The sequence below is a fragment of the Salvelinus alpinus genome, chromosome 5 (assembly GCF_045679555.1).
Source record: "Salvelinus alpinus chromosome 5, SLU_Salpinus.1, whole genome shotgun sequence".
Classification (NCBI taxonomy): domain Eukaryota; kingdom Metazoa; phylum Chordata; class Actinopteri; order Salmoniformes; family Salmonidae; genus Salvelinus; species Salvelinus alpinus.
The window spans coordinates 18697162-18715863 of record NC_092090.1 but is presented as its reverse complement, the minus strand read 5'-3'; the positions used below and the strand labels follow the sequence as shown (position 1 = coordinate 18715863).

General features: G+C 43.3%; 1 protein-coding gene across 5 annotated transcripts in view; it reads left to right on the top strand.

Annotated features, from left to right (window-relative positions):
• The window catches only part of lrrk1 (leucine-rich repeat kinase 1), a 146219-nt gene that overhangs the window by 39096 nt on the left and 88421 nt on the right, over positions 1-18702 (top strand). For all 5 annotated transcript variants that reach the window (XM_071400831.1, XM_071400830.1, XM_071400833.1 and 2 more), the window contains 5 exons: positions 1260-1408; positions 1948-2174; positions 6464-6591; positions 6820-6983; positions 7477-7614. In XM_071400831.1, the coding sequence (XP_071256932.1) occupies positions 1260-1408; positions 1948-2174; positions 6464-6591; positions 6820-6983; positions 7477-7614 (806 nt within the window). The remainder of the gene's footprint in view (positions 1-1259; positions 1409-1947; positions 2175-6463; positions 6592-6819; positions 6984-7476; positions 7615-18702) is intronic.

The window sequence follows — 18702 nt, the reverse complement described above, 5'->3', positions numbered from 1 at the left end:
GTTGAGACTGGTGTTTTGCGGGTACTATTTAATTAAGCTGCCAGTTGTGGACTTGTGAGGCATCGGTTTCTCAAACTAGACACTCTAAAGTACTTGTCCTCTTGCTCAGTTGTGCACCGGGGCCTCCCAGTCCTCTTTCTATTCTGGTCAGCGCCAGTTTGCGCTGTTCTGTGAAGGGAGTAGTACACAGCGTTGTATGAGATCTTCAGTTTCTTGGCAATTTCTCGTATGGAATAGCCTTCATTTCTCAAAACAAGAATAGGCTGACGAGTTTCAGAAGAAAGTTCTTTGTTTCTGGCCATTTTGAGCCTGTAATTGAACCCACAAATGCTGATGCTCCAGATACTCAACTAGTCTAAAGAAGGCCAGTTTTATTGCTTCTTTAATCAGCACAACAGTTTTCGGCTGTGCTAACATAATTGCAAAAGGGTTTTCTAATGATCAATTAGGTTTTAAAATGATAAACTTGGATTAGCTAACAGAACATGCCATTGGAACACAGGAGTGATGGTTGCTGATAATGGGCCTCTAATGGGCCGTTTCCAGCTACAATAGTCATTTACAACATTAACAATGTCTACACTGTATTTCTGATCAATTTTATGTTATTTTAATGGGCAAAAAAAGGTGCTTTCAAAAACAAGGGCATTTCTAAGTGACCCCAAATTTTTGAACGATAGTGTGTATTTACATACACACACAAACGAACACAGCCTACAAATACCTCACACATAAGCCACACACGCCACACACGCCTCACACAAAAGTAGAGAACACAGTCAAGTATAGAAGTTTGCACTGTATCTTGCGTTTTTATTTTTTGTAAAAATTATTTCTCGCATTATTAGATATTACTGCACTGTTGGAGCTAGGAACACCAGCATTTTTCTACACCCGCAATAACAAGTTGATTAGATTTGATGTACGCTTACATATTAGCCACGTTGGACCAAATGTTAGAGTTAGACATTCCTACTGTGGTGTGTTGTCAGGCTGAAAACAGCAGACGGGGATTTCCTCCTACTCTACTGTGTCTCCAATTCAACCTCCAACTCACTTCCTTATTCTGGCTTTATGATGTAGGATCAGCTTCCCCTACGCTTAACCATTAGAAGGGAAAATGCAAAACTCACTCAAAATCAGTGTCTATGAGCAACTTCAGCCTACTCTGGGCATATTGGTGGAGAGATGAGGAGAACTTCCCGTTATCTTAGACCAGGGGTCTGTTCAGAACGTCCGTCTAACTGTGTTCTATGTAGGTAATGAGGAGATAGCTAGATTCCTGCTGCAGAATGGCGCTGGGCTGTCCTCCTACACCCTGATGGATTATCCAGCCTTCAGCAGACTGCTCGTTGAACAACGACTGGTAGAAGAAGCAGACACACACACAGAACCAGCGGGAGAAAAGGTAACTGAGGGGAGGTGTTTGTGTATTTGTGTGTGTGTGTGTCTGCGTTTGTGTGTGTGTGTCTGCGTTTGTGTGTGTGTGTCTGCGTTTGCCTGCGTTTATGTGTGTGTGGCTGCGTTTGTGTGTGTCTGCGTTTGTGTGTGTGTGTCTGCGTTTGCCTGCGTTTATGTGTGTGTGTGGCTGCGTTTGTGTGTGTGTGTCTGCGTTTGTGTGTGTGTGTCTGCGCTTGCCTGCGTTTATGTGTGTGTGGCTGCGTTTGTGTGTGTGTGTCTCTTGTGTGTCTGCGTATGTATTTTTCTCTCTGTGAATGTGTTATGTTTTACCCAGTGTGTTGGCCAGGCCAGACGTAGTGTGTGTGTGTGTGTGTGTGTGTGTGTGTGTGTGTGTGTGTGTGTGTGTGTGTGTGTGTGTGTGTGTGTGTGTGTGTGTGTGTGTGTGTGTGTGTGTGTGTGTGTGTGTGTGTGTGTGTGTGTGTGTGTGTGTGTGTTGTGCACCATAAAAACGTCAGCCAACATGTTGTTTCCTCTCTCCCGCTCTAGCTACTATGTGGCCGTTGGTCAGGTCTGAAGCTGCCGTGGTTGGAGCTGGACTGGTTCATGGACGTGTCGTCCCGTATCTCCCACCTGGACCTGTCGTGTAACAGCCTCAGCTCCCTGCCCTCCGTGGTTCCCTGGGGGCTCATACAGCTCCGGACCCTAGACCTCTCCAACAACCTGTTCAAAGAGCTGCACACAGCACAGAGCTCACAGGAGATCATCTGTTCCAGGTGCTGCTCCACATTCACAGATAGCTTGTAGACACACACACACACACACACACACACACACACACACACACACACACACACACACACACTAGGGCTGGGCGGTATGGCCTAAAAATCCTATCTAGATTTTTTTCTAACTTATGGATGATTCATGATATCTTTTAAACATATTTTCTCTATATAAGCTTTGTTGTAGGATTTAAAGGTCAAATACACTGCAGTCAGCAATAATCTAATACTTCAGGGTTTGTGAAATTATACCTAGGCTAATTATAAGCCTTACACAACCATACGACTAATCATTTCATTATTTTATCAAAATAGTTTAACCTGCTTTTTTGCAATAATCACTGATCTGGCTTTCAAGTCTGTATGAAAATGACCTTTTTGTTACACATTTAACCAGAACCATGCATTATGCACATTCACTAATAATGACTAACTTGTTGTAGCAGGTGTTATAGAAAATGAACACCGGTCTCATCAACAAACTCTCAAGCACAAGCCCACGTGCTAGCCAGCTAATATTAAGATTTCAAGTTTAACCAACTTGGATCTGTTTGCTGTCTAACAAGGTAGAACAGTTGAATTGTTATGAACACACCCTTCTGTCCATCTCCAACTGTTTAACAGCATGCTAGCCTGTCCACTTTGTTCAGATGTTGAAATCAAGTGGCCTACCTTCTTTCTCAGAATGAGAATGAGTTGCCAATTTCTTATATATTTGTGTTTTATGCTTATTGCACATTTATAAAACACAAACTAGGCAGCTAGTATGCTGCTAGCGGTACGTGGTACCGCAATGCTACGCGCAACAAACTGAGCGTTACATTTCCAGAATCAATGTTTATCGATACTCTCGTTTTAGCAGTGTCTGTTCCGCTCTCAATCTGAGTAGTTGAGACATAAACAGGGTATGGTTAGAAAGGTTAACGTCTCCTCCATTACAGTAATATAATGTCTCAATGTGTTTCAGTCTCCAGGTTAACATCTCCTCCATTACAGTAATATAATGTCTCAATGTGTTTCAGTCTCCAGGTTAACGTCTCCTCCATTACAGTAATATAATGTCTCAATGTGTTTCAGTCTCCAGGTTAACGTCTCCTCCATTACAGTAATATAATGTCTCAATGTGTTTCAGTGTCCAGGTTAACGTCTCCTCCATTACAGTAATATAATGTCTCAATGTGTTTCAGTCTCCAGGTTAACATCTCCTCCATTACAGTAAAATAATGTCTCAATGTGTTTCAGTCTCCAGGTTAACGTCTCCTCCATTACAGTAATATAGTGTCTCAATGTGTTTCAGTCTCCAGGTTAACATCTCCTCCATTACAGTAATATAATGTCTCAATGTGTTTCAGTCTCCAGGTTAACGTCTCCTCCATTACAGTAATATAATGTCTCAATGTGTTTCAGTCTCCAGGTTAACGTCTCCTCCATTACAGTAATATAATGTCTCAATGTGATTCAGTCTCCAGGTTAACATCTCCTCCATTACAGTAATATAATGTCTCAATGTGTTTCAGTCTCCAGGTTAACGTCTCCTCCATTACAGTAAAATAATGTCTCAATGTGTTTGTGTCCAGGTTAACATCTCCTCCATTACAGTAAAATAATGTCTCAATGTGTTTCAGTCTCCAGGTTAACGTCTCCTCCATTACAGTAATATGTCTCAATGTGTTTCAGTCTCCAGGTTAACATCTCCTCCATTACAGTAATATAATGTCTCAATGTGTTTCAGTCTCCAGGTTAACGTCTCCTCCATTACAGTAATATAATGTCTCAATGTGTTTCAGTCTCCAGGTTAACGTCTCCTCCATTACAGTAATATAATGTCTCAATGTGTTTCAGTGTCCAGGTTAACATCTCCTCCATTACAGTAATATAATGTCTCAATGTGTTTCAGTCTCCAGGTTAACGTCTCCTCCATTACAGTAAAATAATGTCTCAATGTGTTTCAGTCTCCAGGTTAACGTCTCCTCCATTACAGTAAAATAATGTCTCAATGTGTTTCAGTCTCCAGGTTAACATCTCCTCCATTACAGTAAAATAATGTCTCAATGTGTTTCAGTCTCCAGGTTAACGTCTCCTCCATTACAGTAATATAATGTCTCAATGTGTTTCAGTCTCCAGGTTAACGTCTCCTCCATTACAGTAAAATAATGTCTCAATGTGTTTCAGTCTCCAGGTTAACATCTCCTCCATTACAGTAATATAATGTCTCAATGTGTTTCAGTCTCCAGGTTAACGTCTCCTCCATTACAGTAATATAATGTCTCAATGTGTTTCAGTCTCCAGGTTAACATCTCCTCCATTACAGTAATATAATGTCTCAATGTGTTTCAGTCTCCAGGTTAACGTCTCCTCCATTACAGTAATATAATGTCTCAATGTGTTTCAGTGTCCAGGTTAACGTCTCCTCCATTACAGTAATATAATGTCTCAATGTGTTTGTCTCCAGGTTAACATCTCCATTACAGTAATATAATGTCTCAATGTGTTTCAGTCTCCAGGTTAACATCTCCTCCATTACAGTAAAATAATGTCTCAATGTGTTTCAGTGTCCAGGTTAACGTCTCCTCCATTACAGTAATATAATGTCTCAATGTGTTTCAGTCTCCAGGTTAACATCTCCACCATTACAGTAATATAATGTCTCAATGTGTTTCAGTGTCCAGGTTAACGTCTCCTCCATTACAGTAATATAATGTCTCAATGTGTTTCAGTCTCCAGGTTAACGTCTCCTCCATTACAGTAATATAATGTCTCAATGTGTTTCAGTGTCCAAGTTAACGTCTCCTCCATTACAGTAATATAATGTTTCAATGTGTTTCAGTCTCCAGGTTAACATCTCCTCCATTACAGTAATATAATGTCTCAATGTGTTTCAGTGTCCAGGTTAATGTCTCCTCCATTACAGTAAAATAATGTCTCAATGTGTTTCAGTGTCCAGGTTAACGTCTCCTCCATTACAGTAATATAATGTCTCAATGTGTTTCAGTCTCCAGGTTAATGTCTCCTCCATTACAGTAAAATAATGTCACAATGTGTTTCCGTCTCCAGGTTAACGTCTCCTCCATTACAGTAATATAATGTCTCAATGTGTTTCAGTGTGCATACGACCCATTCTGTTGGACCAAACACAAATAGCGAGTTGAAACCGCTTGTCAGAGAAGAAGAAGTGATCTTTAGTCTTTTTTGTTGTGAGTGGCAGGGGGAGGGGCTTGGTCTGTGTGTGTAAACAGAGGGGAAGCGAGAGGTTTCATATCAGCCAGCCCTAGCACACACACACACACACACACACACACACACACACACACACACACACACACACACACACACACACACACACACACACACACACACACACACACACACACACACACACACACACACACACACACACACACACAACCCCCTTGTGAGAACACACAATTCAGTCCCATTCAAAATACTATTTTCCTTAACCTGTAAACCTAACCTTAACCCTTAACCTAGCTTCTAACCCTAAACCTAAACTTAACCTTAAACACCCTGGAAATAGCATTTGACTAACAAAATGTCCCCAGTTGGTTAACGTTTTGTTCGTTTACTATTCTTGTGGGGACTTCCAGTTAAACAGCTCCACTGCAGTGTGTACAGTGTACACACACATTTACACTGAGTATACCAGACATTAGGAACACCTTCCTAATATGGAGTTGCACACTCCCTTTTGCCCTCAGAACAGCTTCAATTCGTTGGGGGATGGACTCTACAAGGTGTCGAAAGCATTCCACAGGGATGCTGGCCCATGTCGTCTCCAATGCTTTCCACAGTTGTGTCAAGTTGGATGTCCTTTGGGTGGTGGACAATTCTTGATACACATGGGAAACTGTTGAGCATGAAATACCCAAAAGCATTGCAGTTCTTGACACAAACCAGTGTGCCTGGCACCTACTACCATACCCTGTTCAAATGCACTTAGATGTTTTGTCTTGCCCAGTCACCCTCTGAATGGCACACACACACAATCCATGTCTCACTTGTCTCAAGGCTTAAAAATCCTTCTTTAACCTGTCTCCTCCCCTTCATCTACACTGATTTGAAATGGATCAATAAGGGACCATATGTTTCCCCTGGGTTCACCTGGTCAGTCTGTGTCCTGGGAAGAGTTGTTGATGTTTTGTACACTCTGTGTATCTAATATCTGTAGTCTGCTGTTCTGCAGATCTCCCTTGTATTGTTAGCCTCACCATCTCACTTAATCCTGACGTGTGTGTTCGTTCTCTGCTCCTGTCCTGCTGTAGACTTCGCCAGGTGAATCTGTCTCAGAATGAGTTGACCAGCCTGCCGTCCGGACTGCTCCATCTCACCAGAGTCCAGAGGCTCTCTGCTGCTAAGAACAAGCTCACCTCCCTATTTGACATTCCTAATGGTATGATCCACCGCATGTCAGAGTGGTCTTTGCACAAATGTATATCAGTATGTTCTTAGAAGGGTTCTTAGGATTTTATTCTAATCTCAAATTGTTTATCGCTGCTATCTATTTTGTCTTTATTTGTTAATGTGAAGCACATTATATTGCTACCTTGTACAAAATGTTTTGGTTTCTACAAATGAAGATTGATGAATGAATTGATTGCCCTCTTCTGCTCCTCCTCAGGTACTAACTGGATCGGTCTGCGTAAGCTGGAGGAGCTGGATGTGTCTGACAACTGTCTGACCAGTCTTCCCTCTGCTGTTCTTCACTCTTTCAAATCCCTCACTTCCCTCAAAGTCTGCCGGAACAGACTCACCAGCTTCCCTGACCCCTGGGCCTGCCCTCTGGTATTACTAGACACTACGGCCTTGTTCCATTTGGAACCCTAGCACCTTCCTTTAGATCCTACCCTGTTTAGTGTTCTTCTCAAAGATATCTATTAATTGTATCTCTATGGTTCCCCTGGTAGGAAGAAACTAGGGCCTGGTTCCTTTTGGATCCCTAGCACCTTCCTGTATCTCCTGTCCCCTTCTAAATGTTCAGTTCTGAAAGGACTGGATTGGTGAAAGGAATATGGTGGAAGCTACAATGGAGAGCTGGGTGGAACCATCCAGCTTACACCTATCCAGTCCTTATAGATTTGTGACCATTGTCGGCGTAGAGGCAAGAAGGTACTAGGTATTGAAATGGAAAGTGGTCATGTCTTTTAAATCATACAGACTCCTCTCAGCGAAGCTTCACTACCTCCTTTGCCCTCTTGTATTCAGAGAACTTGAGTGATGGTTTTGAAACGTCTTCTGGATGATGTGAGTCATTGATTGGTGTTTCCCCCCTCTGTAGAAGCACTGTCGAGCCTCATCCAACGCCATCGAGAGTCTTCCCAATACCATCTCCATCTTCTGGAGAACTCAGCTGCAGGAGGTGGATTTCTCGGACAACGTCATCAAGGAGCTGCCCTCCTATATATTCGAGCTGGAGGTAAGGATGGGTAGCACTACCATTGTTTGGCCTAGGCTTCAGCTCAGTGGGCTAACAGGGTTTTGAGTTGCACATGTAATTCAGGTTCAATATTTGGGCAGTCTGAGCTGTACATATCACAGGTTCAATACCTGGGCTATTATGCGCAGCTCAAAACCCTGTTAGCCCACTGAGCTAAAGCCTAGACCAAAGCAGCTTAACAACAGTTTCCTACATGGTGGTTCATGGCTGATTCTGTTTGGGCCTGGCTAGAAACATTGAATTTGTTGACTTGATGGGTCTAACCTAAATAAACCTCCCTAAACCTCCATAAGCTTTACTGTATTTGGGCGACCAGACCAAATTCACATAGAAATGTGTGTTATAGATCTCACTCATTAAAAGCAAGTCTAAGAAGCAGTAAATCAGTTCTATGTATGCTATTTCTATGCTTCCCGTTCTTAAGTTTATTTTTTGTCTTATACTTTTGGTTTTGTACACCAGCTTCAAATACTTGAAAATACAATATTTTGGGTTATTGAAAATATATTTCACAGCAGTTTAGATGGTACAATGATTCTATACTCTGATTTTTCTGTCACATAAACTGAAATTAGGCAAACTATTAGAATTTTAGCAATGAGGAAATGGCTGAGGGATCTCTGCATATTGAACCTTTTTAAGTAACCACTCAGAAGAGGAGGATTTCTGTATTAAACCTGTAGTTTACCCAATGACCTGAAGGTGGCACTGCTGTACTACTCTGCAGTCAGTGAACCCCAACTGAAACAATGATTCAAATCAAATGTGATTAGTCACATGAGCTGAATACAACCTTACAGTCAAATTCTTACTTACGAGCCCCTAACCAACAGTGCAGTGAAAAATATATGAATAAGAAATAAAAGAAACAAGTAATTAAAGAGCAGCAGTAAAAACAATAGCGAGACTATATACAGGGGGGTACCGGTACAGAGTCAATGTGCGGGGGCACCGGTTAGTTGAGGTAATATGTACATGTAGGTAGAGTTATTAAAGTGAATATGCATAGTTGATAACAATAGCAGTGGTGTAAAAGAGGGGGGGCAATGCAAATAGTCTGCGTGACCCATTTGAGTAGAGTCTTATGACTTGGGGGTAGAAGTTGTTTAGAAGCCTCTTGGACATAGACTTGGCGCTCTGGTACCGCTTGCTGTGTGGTAGCAGAGAGAATAGTCTATGACTAGGGTGACTAGAGTCTTTGACTATTTTTAGGGCCTTCCTCTGACACAACCTGGTATAGAGGTCCTGGATGGCAGGAAGCTTGGCCCCAGTGATGTACTGGGCCGTAGGCACTACTCACTGTAGTGCCTTGCGGTTGGAGGCCAAGCAGTTGCCATAACAGTCAGTGATGCAACCAGTCAGGATGCTCTCGATGGTGCAGCAGAATCTTTTGAGGATCTGAGGACCCATGCCAAATCGTTTCAGTCTCCTGAGGGGGAATAGGTTTTGTTGTGCCCTTTTCACGACTGTCTTGATATGCTCGGGCCATGTTAGTTTGTTGGTGATGTGGACACCAAGGGACTTGACGCTCTCAACCTGCTCCACTACAGCCCCGTCGATGAGAATGGGGGCGTGATCGGTCCTCTTTTTCCTGTAGTCCACAATCATCTCCTTTGCATCGATCACGTTGAGGGAGAGGTTGTTGTCCTGGCACCTATAGGCTGTCTCGTCGTTGTCGGTGATCAGGCCTACCACTGCAGTCATGAGTGAACAAGGAGTACAGGAGGGGATTGAGCACGCACCCCTGAGGGGCCCCTGTGTTGAGGATCAGCGTGGCGGATGTATTGTTACCTACCCTTACCACCTGGGGGCGGCCCGTCAGGAAGTCCAGGATCCAGTTGCAGAGGGAGGTGTTTAGTCTCAGGGTTCTTAGCTTATTGATGAGCTTTGAGGGCACTATGGTGTTGAACGCTGAGCTGTAGTCAATGAAGAGCATTCTCACATAGGTGTTCCTTTTGTCCAGGTGGGAAAGGGCAGTGTGGAGTGCAATAGAGATTGCATCATCTGTGGATCTGTTGGGGCGGTATGTAAATTGGAGTGGGTCCAGGGTTCCTGGGATAATGGAGTTGATGTTTATTTCATTTCACCTTTATTTAACCAGGTAGGCCAGTTGAGAACAAGTTCTCATTTACAACTGCGACCTGACCAAGATAAAGCAAAGCAGTGTGACAAAAACAACAATACAGAGTTACACATGGGATAAACAAACATACAGTCAATAACACAATAGAATGTGAGCCATGACCAGCCTTTCAAAGCACTTCATGTCTACAGACGTGAGTCCTACGCGTCGGTAGTGTCTTGTCTTTGGAATCATTCAATTGAAGACTGTTATTTTATCAAATCAATTCTCTGTAATTATTATTACGTGATTAAACTAATCATGTAAATGTAATTAACTAGGAAGTCGGGGCACCAAGGAAAATCTTCAGATTACAAAGTTATAATTTTCCTAATATACATTTTCAGATATTTTAATATCTGATCAATTAGTCTTCTAATTAATGAATTATTCTTTACCTCACGTTAGTCTCATTCCAAACGTCGTAAATTGTTATCTGCACGAACCCAGCCTTCACTATGAATCATCCATACATCAATTGTTTTAATCATTTATTTACTAACTAACTAAATAATCACAGAAATGCACAAACAAACAAACAGTAGATGGTTACAAGGAAATGATAGGGAATGTTTTCTAGTGGGCTAAACCGATATGCCGGCTTGGTTGGTTAAGGGAAGTGGGTGTGGACTGAGAAGGCCGGGAAAGACCAGAGTCACTACACAGTTGATAATTATTATAATTGAAATGCTAATCCTTTGTTGACTTAGTTAACTTTAAAGGGAATTGGATTCTCTTTCATTAAACAGTTTAAAATCACATTACATAATTTCACAAATAGTTTCATCTTTACTCATTCATTTTATACAATAAATAGATGCAAATCTCATAACGGAAACACTTGTATAAACAGAGTTATGGTAATGTGGCTGTATTGTCACAAACATTAAACAAAATGGACCGGTCGTGGCTGGATTCTCCACCGACCGTTTACACATTCTCCAAAACATGGATATTGTTCAGTTCTCAAGCTCTGTGAGGTAGAAGAAGTTCCTTTGTTCTACTGTGAACCCTCTCTCGATACCGCATGGCCGGGGGGGAAGAGACTCTCCTCATGGAATTTACGACCTGAGATAACAGGGGTGTAGGGGGAAGAGAGAGGTGGTGAGAGAGAGGGGGAGGGTACTCGCTATACCCAAAGTGGGCCACGTCATGACAGTAGTCATTTAGGCAGGTTACCTTAATGTTCTTGGGTACAGGGACTATGGTGGTCTGCTTAAAACATGTTGGTATTACAGACTCGGACAGGGAGAGGTTGAAAATGTCAGTGAAGACACTTGCCAGTTGGTCAGCGCATGCTCGCAGTACACGTCTTGGTAATCCATCTGACCCTGCGGCCTTGTGAATGTTGACCTGTTTAAAGGTCTTACTCAAATCTGCTGCAGAGAGCGTGATCACACAGTCTTCCATAACAGCTGGTGCTCTCGTGCATGTTTCAGTGTTATTTACCTCAAAGCGAGCATAGAAGTAGTTTAGCTCGTCTGGTAGGCTTATGTCACTGGGCAGCTCTCAGCTGTGCTTCCCTTTGTAGTCTGTAATGGTTTGCAAGCCCTGACACATCCGACGAGCGTCAGAGCCGGTGTAGTACGATACGATCTTAGTCCTGTATTGACGCTTTCCCACTTTGATGGTTCATCGGCGGGCATAGTGGGATTTCTTATGAGCTTAGAGTCCCTCTCCTTGAAATCGATCGAGTCACTGGTGCTTCCTGCTTTAATTTTTGCTTGTAAGCAGGAATCAGGAAGATAGAATTATGGTCAGATTTCCCAAATGGAGGGCGAGGGAGAGCTTTGTATGCATCTCTGTGTGTGGACTAAACGTGGTCCAGAGTTTTTTTCCCCTCTGGTTGCATATTTAACATGCTGATAGAAATTTGGTAAGACTGATTTAAGTTTCCCTGCATTAAAGTCCCCGGCTACTGTTAGTAAAACGTTTACTGTTGACAGGAGAACAAGAGGAGACAATAGGACGAGGTGGATAATTTTATAATAAGGCCGTTTAATCACATGTAAAGATATCTTAGTAAAATCTTGCAGCAAGGCTCTTTCAGTCTGACTCCTAGTGAATCGTCCGGGAAAGAGGCCAGTTTCCAGAAATGTACAGTACTATATAGACAACAAGCAAAGTAGGTAGATCTGCGAGTCCGGCCTTCCGATTGGTCGATCTGGGTCTTGGGTAGTCCTGATCAGGCCTGGTGTCCACGTTCCATTGGTTCCTGAGAGTTCTTTGTCCTGAGGTCCAACCATGGGTTGGGTGTGTCTGTGTGATTGTCATGGGGGAGGGGAATTGTGGGTGCCGTGTATATGTCCTATGTGTCCAGCATATGTCCAAGAGAAAGAGGGGGTGTGTATGTTGTGTCAACTTATAGGTAATGTTGAGAAGTTGTTAAAACAAGTTACCAATATCTAATACAATTTCTTACAAATCCCCCTCTTCACGTCTCACAAGAGACGTGACATAAAAGTATATAAAAGACAAAACTAAAGGATAAAATTTGTCAGAAGACAAATTTTTAATTCCCTCTCTTCACGTCTCACAAGAGACGTGACATAAAAGTATAAAAAGACAAAGCTATGGGATAAAATTTGTCAGAAGACAAATTTTTGATTCCCTCTCTTCACGTCTCACAAGAGACGTGACATAAAAGTATCTTAGTCCTCAAATAGATAGACAGGTCCAGCTTCCCCATCATCAAGCAATGGGAACATTTGGGCCCTTTCCTGATTAGGGTCTATGGCGGCAGTTATAACACAGCTACCAAGCGTGCGCGCACATGGAATGCAACAGCATCCACAAAGTACAAGAATGGCCGCAAAAACAGAAATTGATACTAGGATGGAGGAAACCAGCGTCTTATATTTACCAAAAGCATCCATCCATGAGTCCCACATAGTAGTGTCCACTCCAGAATGCTGTTTCATCTTACCATTAAGGGTACGAAGTCCCTCCAATGCTACAGTTAGACTCCCATCCGTAGCTGTGTTATTGGGAATGAAAGTACAACACTGTTCACCAAACATTGCACAGACCCCCCCCCGTTCAGCCAATAACATATCAACCGCGATTCTATTTTGAAATGCCATCAGGGACGTAGCTGCCAATTGTCCATGGACCGCCTCGAAGCCTTGTTGAGTCCAATTGCCCAGTTTCTGGACATTAAAATGAATGTAGTTAATTCTGTCCACATTTTTATTAACTGTACACCACCAACAAAATGATGATTCAAACCCAGCTGTCACTTGGTCCGCCAGTTTATATTCATCTGGCACCCCCTAGGGAGACCAATAGCATCAATGTAAGTTGAGTCGTAAATGAGCAAGGACCAAAAAGGAGACCACTCCAATAACTACCCCTGGAGTGGTCAACCACACATTAGTAAACCAAAAAACGAGAATATGTTAAACCCTCAGGTCCATCCCTCTATGCAACCTGTACCAGGTGGGCTCGTCGCCACCCGGGAACTTCAAACCTTCACAACAGGGAGGACAAACATCACTTTTTATTCATTCAACATCAACTACAGCAAACCAAGGGTCCTCCTCTGTCAGCCCACTCTCCTGCGGAAGCTCGTTTTCGTATCAGCCTCTCCAACTGGAGCATCAAGCAACGGCATCATACTAGAGTCTCCTTACACATCTGTAACAAACTTCTTCAAACAAGGTATGATACAGGCACCACAGAAATGAAAAACCACAACTAGTGTCAGAAATCCAGTAATCATCATTGCAGTGTACTTACCAAAACAACCACCCAGCCAGGGGAACAGTCCACTCTCCTCCACACCTGCAAGACCCTTCATCTCCACAGATAACCTTGCCAACCCACTCAGAGCTTTTGAAATGCTCCCATCCGGACTAGTATTGTTAGGAACAAACGTGCAACACTGTTCTACAATCTTTTTACATACACCTCCCTGGTTGGCCAGACTTATGTCCAGTGTTAGTCTATTGTGTCTACTGGTTTGTGAGGCAGCATCCAATTGTTCAGCCATCCCAGTAAGTCCTGTGTGGGTGTGTTTATAATTGATCCAGACCTTTTGTTTAACATCAACAATAGCTGGGCCAATGATGGGCATCAGATGCCACAGGCCATCATTCCTGGTTAATGTCTGGAATTCGTGGGGGACCCCTATTGGGACCCCCAACAGGTTGGTGTGCATGTTATCTGTACCCTCGGACCAAGGAGCGTCACGTTTCTGCCGTCTCCTGGGTTGGTCCCAAGCCTCTGTGTCCTGTGTAACTCCCAGAAGTTGATTAGCTATAATAATAGGCAACGGTGGTATCAGACTGGCCAAAACACATGAGCAACGACAATTTCCTTTCAAAAATGGGGTCACCCGCCTGGCAGGTCCACACATCCACCATACATCAGCAACACCTCTAGTTCCTAGTGGTATTAGTGATGCAGGTAGTAGCAGGGAGCCCTCCATAGTCTATACCGCTACCTGTGCCAGGGATACAGCTGTTATATCCCCCATATGCCTTAACTCCCCACGGTACCTTCTGGGGAGGGACCACTGGGAACACAAAACTCAGAGTTTTACACAGGGTTGAATTTGGCTCGAACTTTTCCAATATGCACATCCAACCTTCCCCATTACTTAGGACAAATGGGTGAGCAGCCAGAATAGGTCTGGCATGTCCACATACGACACAGTCTTTTCTATTAAGTGTTTTGTAGGCCAACCACATATTCTCCCTTTCCTCATAAACAGTTTCAGTCCCCAAATGTTCACTTATCTGAGATGTCTTTTATATTTATTATCTGTACCAGATTGGAGAGCTTAGGTGATGGCGTGGGACTTGGTCTTGAAGTGGTGGAGGAGGCCGGCTGAACCCTGGTCCGTTGGAACTGGTGGTGGTTCTGGCAGCACTGCGATGGTATCATCCCCATCGTATCCTGATCAGGCAGCTCAGGACTACAAGCAGTCCTGTAAAACCCCACCCTCTCCCAGAGAACACATCATCAGCCAGAGATCAAGCAACACTTTCACTTCTATGAACGAACACAGTGAGGAAAGGTCGGGGGCAGGGAATTCTTCATTAAGGAGTTGATCCCCGAGCTCTATTAGCAACAGTTCTTCTCCTTAACTCTGTGATCATTCGGCAGTGTCAGTGTGTCTCACCCTCCAAGTGCGATATGCCCCCAGGTCGAGTGATTCACCTTCTCCCTTAATTCACCTGCAATGTATAAACTCTTGGACATACAGGTTTGGTTAGCAAACAGTTCCTCATTTGTTCTTTCTGATTATATATTTAACTTCTATGCCTAATTATTTATTTATTTTTTTAGCTATAAATGTTTAATTTTAAATAAGTTTATTATCCAATAGGCCCCATCCTTTCCTAGTCCACAATGTACCCTCCTTCGTTTGATACCTGGCTCTGGCCAGGTATCAACCTTACCTACTCTAAATAATAACTTAGTACATCATATTCTAGGAACGTCCCTTTTATTCCCCGCATATCCAATTCTCCCTTTGGCGTACATTCATATCTATTCTTTTCTAATTCTCTGTCAAGTGACTTATCTACTTTGAAATGTATCTGTGCTGCTTATATATGTTAACCCCTTTCTCCTATCTTATTTCACAGCCTACCTTGCTCATTTCCTGGTCCACCCTCCCCACTCTGCTCTCAAACCTTCAAGGTCTGAACAGTGCGGGGTAGACCCATCTGTCTGCCTTTTTGTAATAATAGTCAATAACAACTGTGTGTTCCTTTACAATATTAACTAAGTGTCTCACTGTTTTGACTTTATCTGCATGGATTTAAAAATAACCACAGGTCTTATAGTGTCAACCTTTAAAGTCCTAACATAACCTTAATTAACCTATCTCTATCTTCTAATGGCCAATACAAATGCTTACCTTATGGTCAAGAGTTATAAACTCTATTATAATCAATTTACCTCAAAACTAATATCCCAAATGACACAATCTCATTATTCTCACCACATTTCCCCGCGAGTGATCAAGTCGCCGGAAAATGCAATGGAAACAGAAAACAGGTCAAAATGTTACACCTACATTCGTGTTCCATATCTAAACATACCAAAAGAACCCTTTATCTTCTCAAAGTCCCTTGCCTAAATAAAACTCAGAAAGTAAAACTCCTATTCCCATATGAGTGTATTCTTTTAAGATATCTTATCTCTGGGTACACGGAAACCCTTAACCTTAATGTTTACTCCAAAAAACAAAATTATGTCACCAGCATTCAACCAGTCGGCTGGGAGACCATTTGGGTGCTGCTATACTGCCATCTTCTGTCCATTCTCTGCATAGCTCTCCACCCACTCTTATTCAACCTTCTCAATTTGAGCCATATTAGTTTCTTATTTTAACTATTGTTTTCTAAATTTTTAATTTTTTTAAATTTTTTAATCTATTATTACCTAGTTAGACTAGAGTGTCCGTGACATACATCCATGGGGATCCGGTTATAGTTATTCTATTAACCATGTGAAAGTGCCCAGGGACACCCCAAATGTCAGTAGGAATATCACAAATAAGGGGCCAGATATCCCTAGCCTTGCCCAGGGAGGGAGAAATATCCCTCTAACTGGGCGAGGTTCCTTTATCAGGGGAGGCGGAGTTTGATTCCGCATCACCTGAGTCAGAAATGTCTTCATTTGGAATCGAATTTAAGCTGTTTAAATCAGCTCTGACTTCTGTCAGTGTTCTAGAAGGGATTGGGGCTGGAGTGCAATGTGTGAGGTGGTGCCAAGGTGCGCCTGATTTACCTTTGACCTGGACTGAGTGTGAAGTAACCTCCCTCACTTCGTACTGTCCAGTCCACCTGGGTTCTAGCCACTTTCTCTTGTGGACATTAACCCCACCCAGTCACCAATTTTTACCTTCCGTGTGCCAGATCTCCCTTCTGCTTCCCCGTTGGACCTTATGAATCTGTGTGGAGAGAGCTGCAGATAGTTCCGTCAATTATCAAACATTACAATTTGTTGTACATCAAGGGCGGGCATATGACCTCCCTTCCTTGGTGGACCAAGCATGACTCCTCCAGCCATTGTCTCATGAGGAGAGAGATGGGTGCCTGCACCTGGAGAGGCTATCATGGCCAGCAACGCCAGGGGCAGGACTTCAACCCAAATCAACTTCAAACCTGCACATACATTTGATTGGCGCGTTCCACGAGACTTATGAGATTGTGGCCTGTACACTAACCCCATCATTAAACAACAATCAGTTGACATTTACACATCCGACCCTATTGGTACATGGAGCGTTTGTCATTAAACAATACACATGAGTTCGGTTTGCAGCCACTTAATGACCTATTTTGCATCCTCCCCTGCTGTTGGTATTGCCTCAACCCATTTAGAGAACCTGTCTACCATAACTAACAGGTACCTTATTCCATTTGTCACATTGTCTTTCCCCATATCTGTGTGTGTTGGTGAGTGGTTCGTTCCCCAGGTCAGGTCTCCGTTTCAGTTCCTGTGCAGCTCTTTCTGCACAGGAGTGGGGTATACCTTCAGCATTGAGTGCGTCTGCCATGTTTTTGTCAGTGTTGACAAATGTGATGTGTGATTGTGTGCATTTATTCTGGATTTTCGTTTTCCTTTCAGCGCTGAACGTGAATTCTTTGCTCATCAGATATGCTGCAACCCCATGGTGGGTGTGGATTTCCAATGGATGGCACATTATCATGTGGGCTGTTTTTCCAATAGCTTTTGCCACTGCAGCCACATACCTGGAGCATGTGATTTGTCCTTCTTTAATGTGGCCCAGTTTGGAGGAGTGATACACCAACACTCTACTCTCCCCCTCTAGGTTCTGGAAAAGGATGGATGATGTAAATCCTTCCTTTTCAGAAACATCCAGATGGAACTTGTTTTTTTTTTTTTTTTTTTTTTTAGTCAGGTGCTGTTAGGGCTACTGCCACTTAGAGATCTGTTTTCAAGAGTGCAAAAGCCTTTGATGCTTCAGTAGTCCAGGTCAATGATGAGTGTAGGTTAGTGGTGAGCAGCTTCAGGGCCATGGGGCATATTCGTCAGCCATGCCCTGAAAAGGGGGAGGTGATTGCTGATTCGGGTCTGGATTGGGGTAATTGTATGCGGGTTGAAGGGCCGCACGTGGTTGATACATCATTGGCCTGACTCCCCCTTGGTCTAGGGGCGTATCCTCGTCCCCTTTTGGCCAGAAACTGGCTTTGGGCCGGGGTTATTGGGTGTGGACACTGTCGCACCATATGCCCAGCTTGTTTACAATTATGACAGCTTCCATAAGATCCAGAGTACCTCTGGGGCTGTCCCCATGTGGGTGAATAGTTTGATTGTGGTAGTGGGTAGTAGGGTTGTAGTGGTGGTTCCGACGAAGGGTATGGCTGAAACGGGTAGGCATACGGCAGTTGGAATGGCTGCTCCTGGGGTGGGTGTATAGGTGGTCCCTGCTGGGTGAAGATGGGTAGTTGTTGTTGCTGTATCATTCGGGAAACAGTTTTTTCAATGATTTGTGAGATTTCTTGTTGGTCTTCAGCCACCATCTGTTTCTTGGGTTTCTCTCCTTTCTGGGCCTCTTTCAATTGTAGTTTCAAAAGTTGTACCTGTAGGGACTGGATTTGTGTTTCAGCCCCTCCCTTATCCTTATTGTATTGGGTAATGTGGTGATGCACATGGGAGTTTGAACTGAGCCTGGGGAATTGCCATTAACCCCACAGTGCCCCTGAGATGGGTTGGGGCCGATGGGGCTGCTGTGGTGGTAGGTGGGGCGTCATTATTGTTGGGCCTGCCCTCTTTGGTGTCAGTTGGTGCACCAGTGACCACTCCCATCGTATCAGGTTTCCGGTAAGGGAGAGCTTTCCTAATTTCCTCAATTGCCCATAAACCTATTCTCATCTCAGCCTGTGCCTTTTCCCTTTGCTTTGTCCCTTCTTTTTAAATAAGTGACTCTTATTCTTATCAACTTCACATTCTATCCCTTGCTT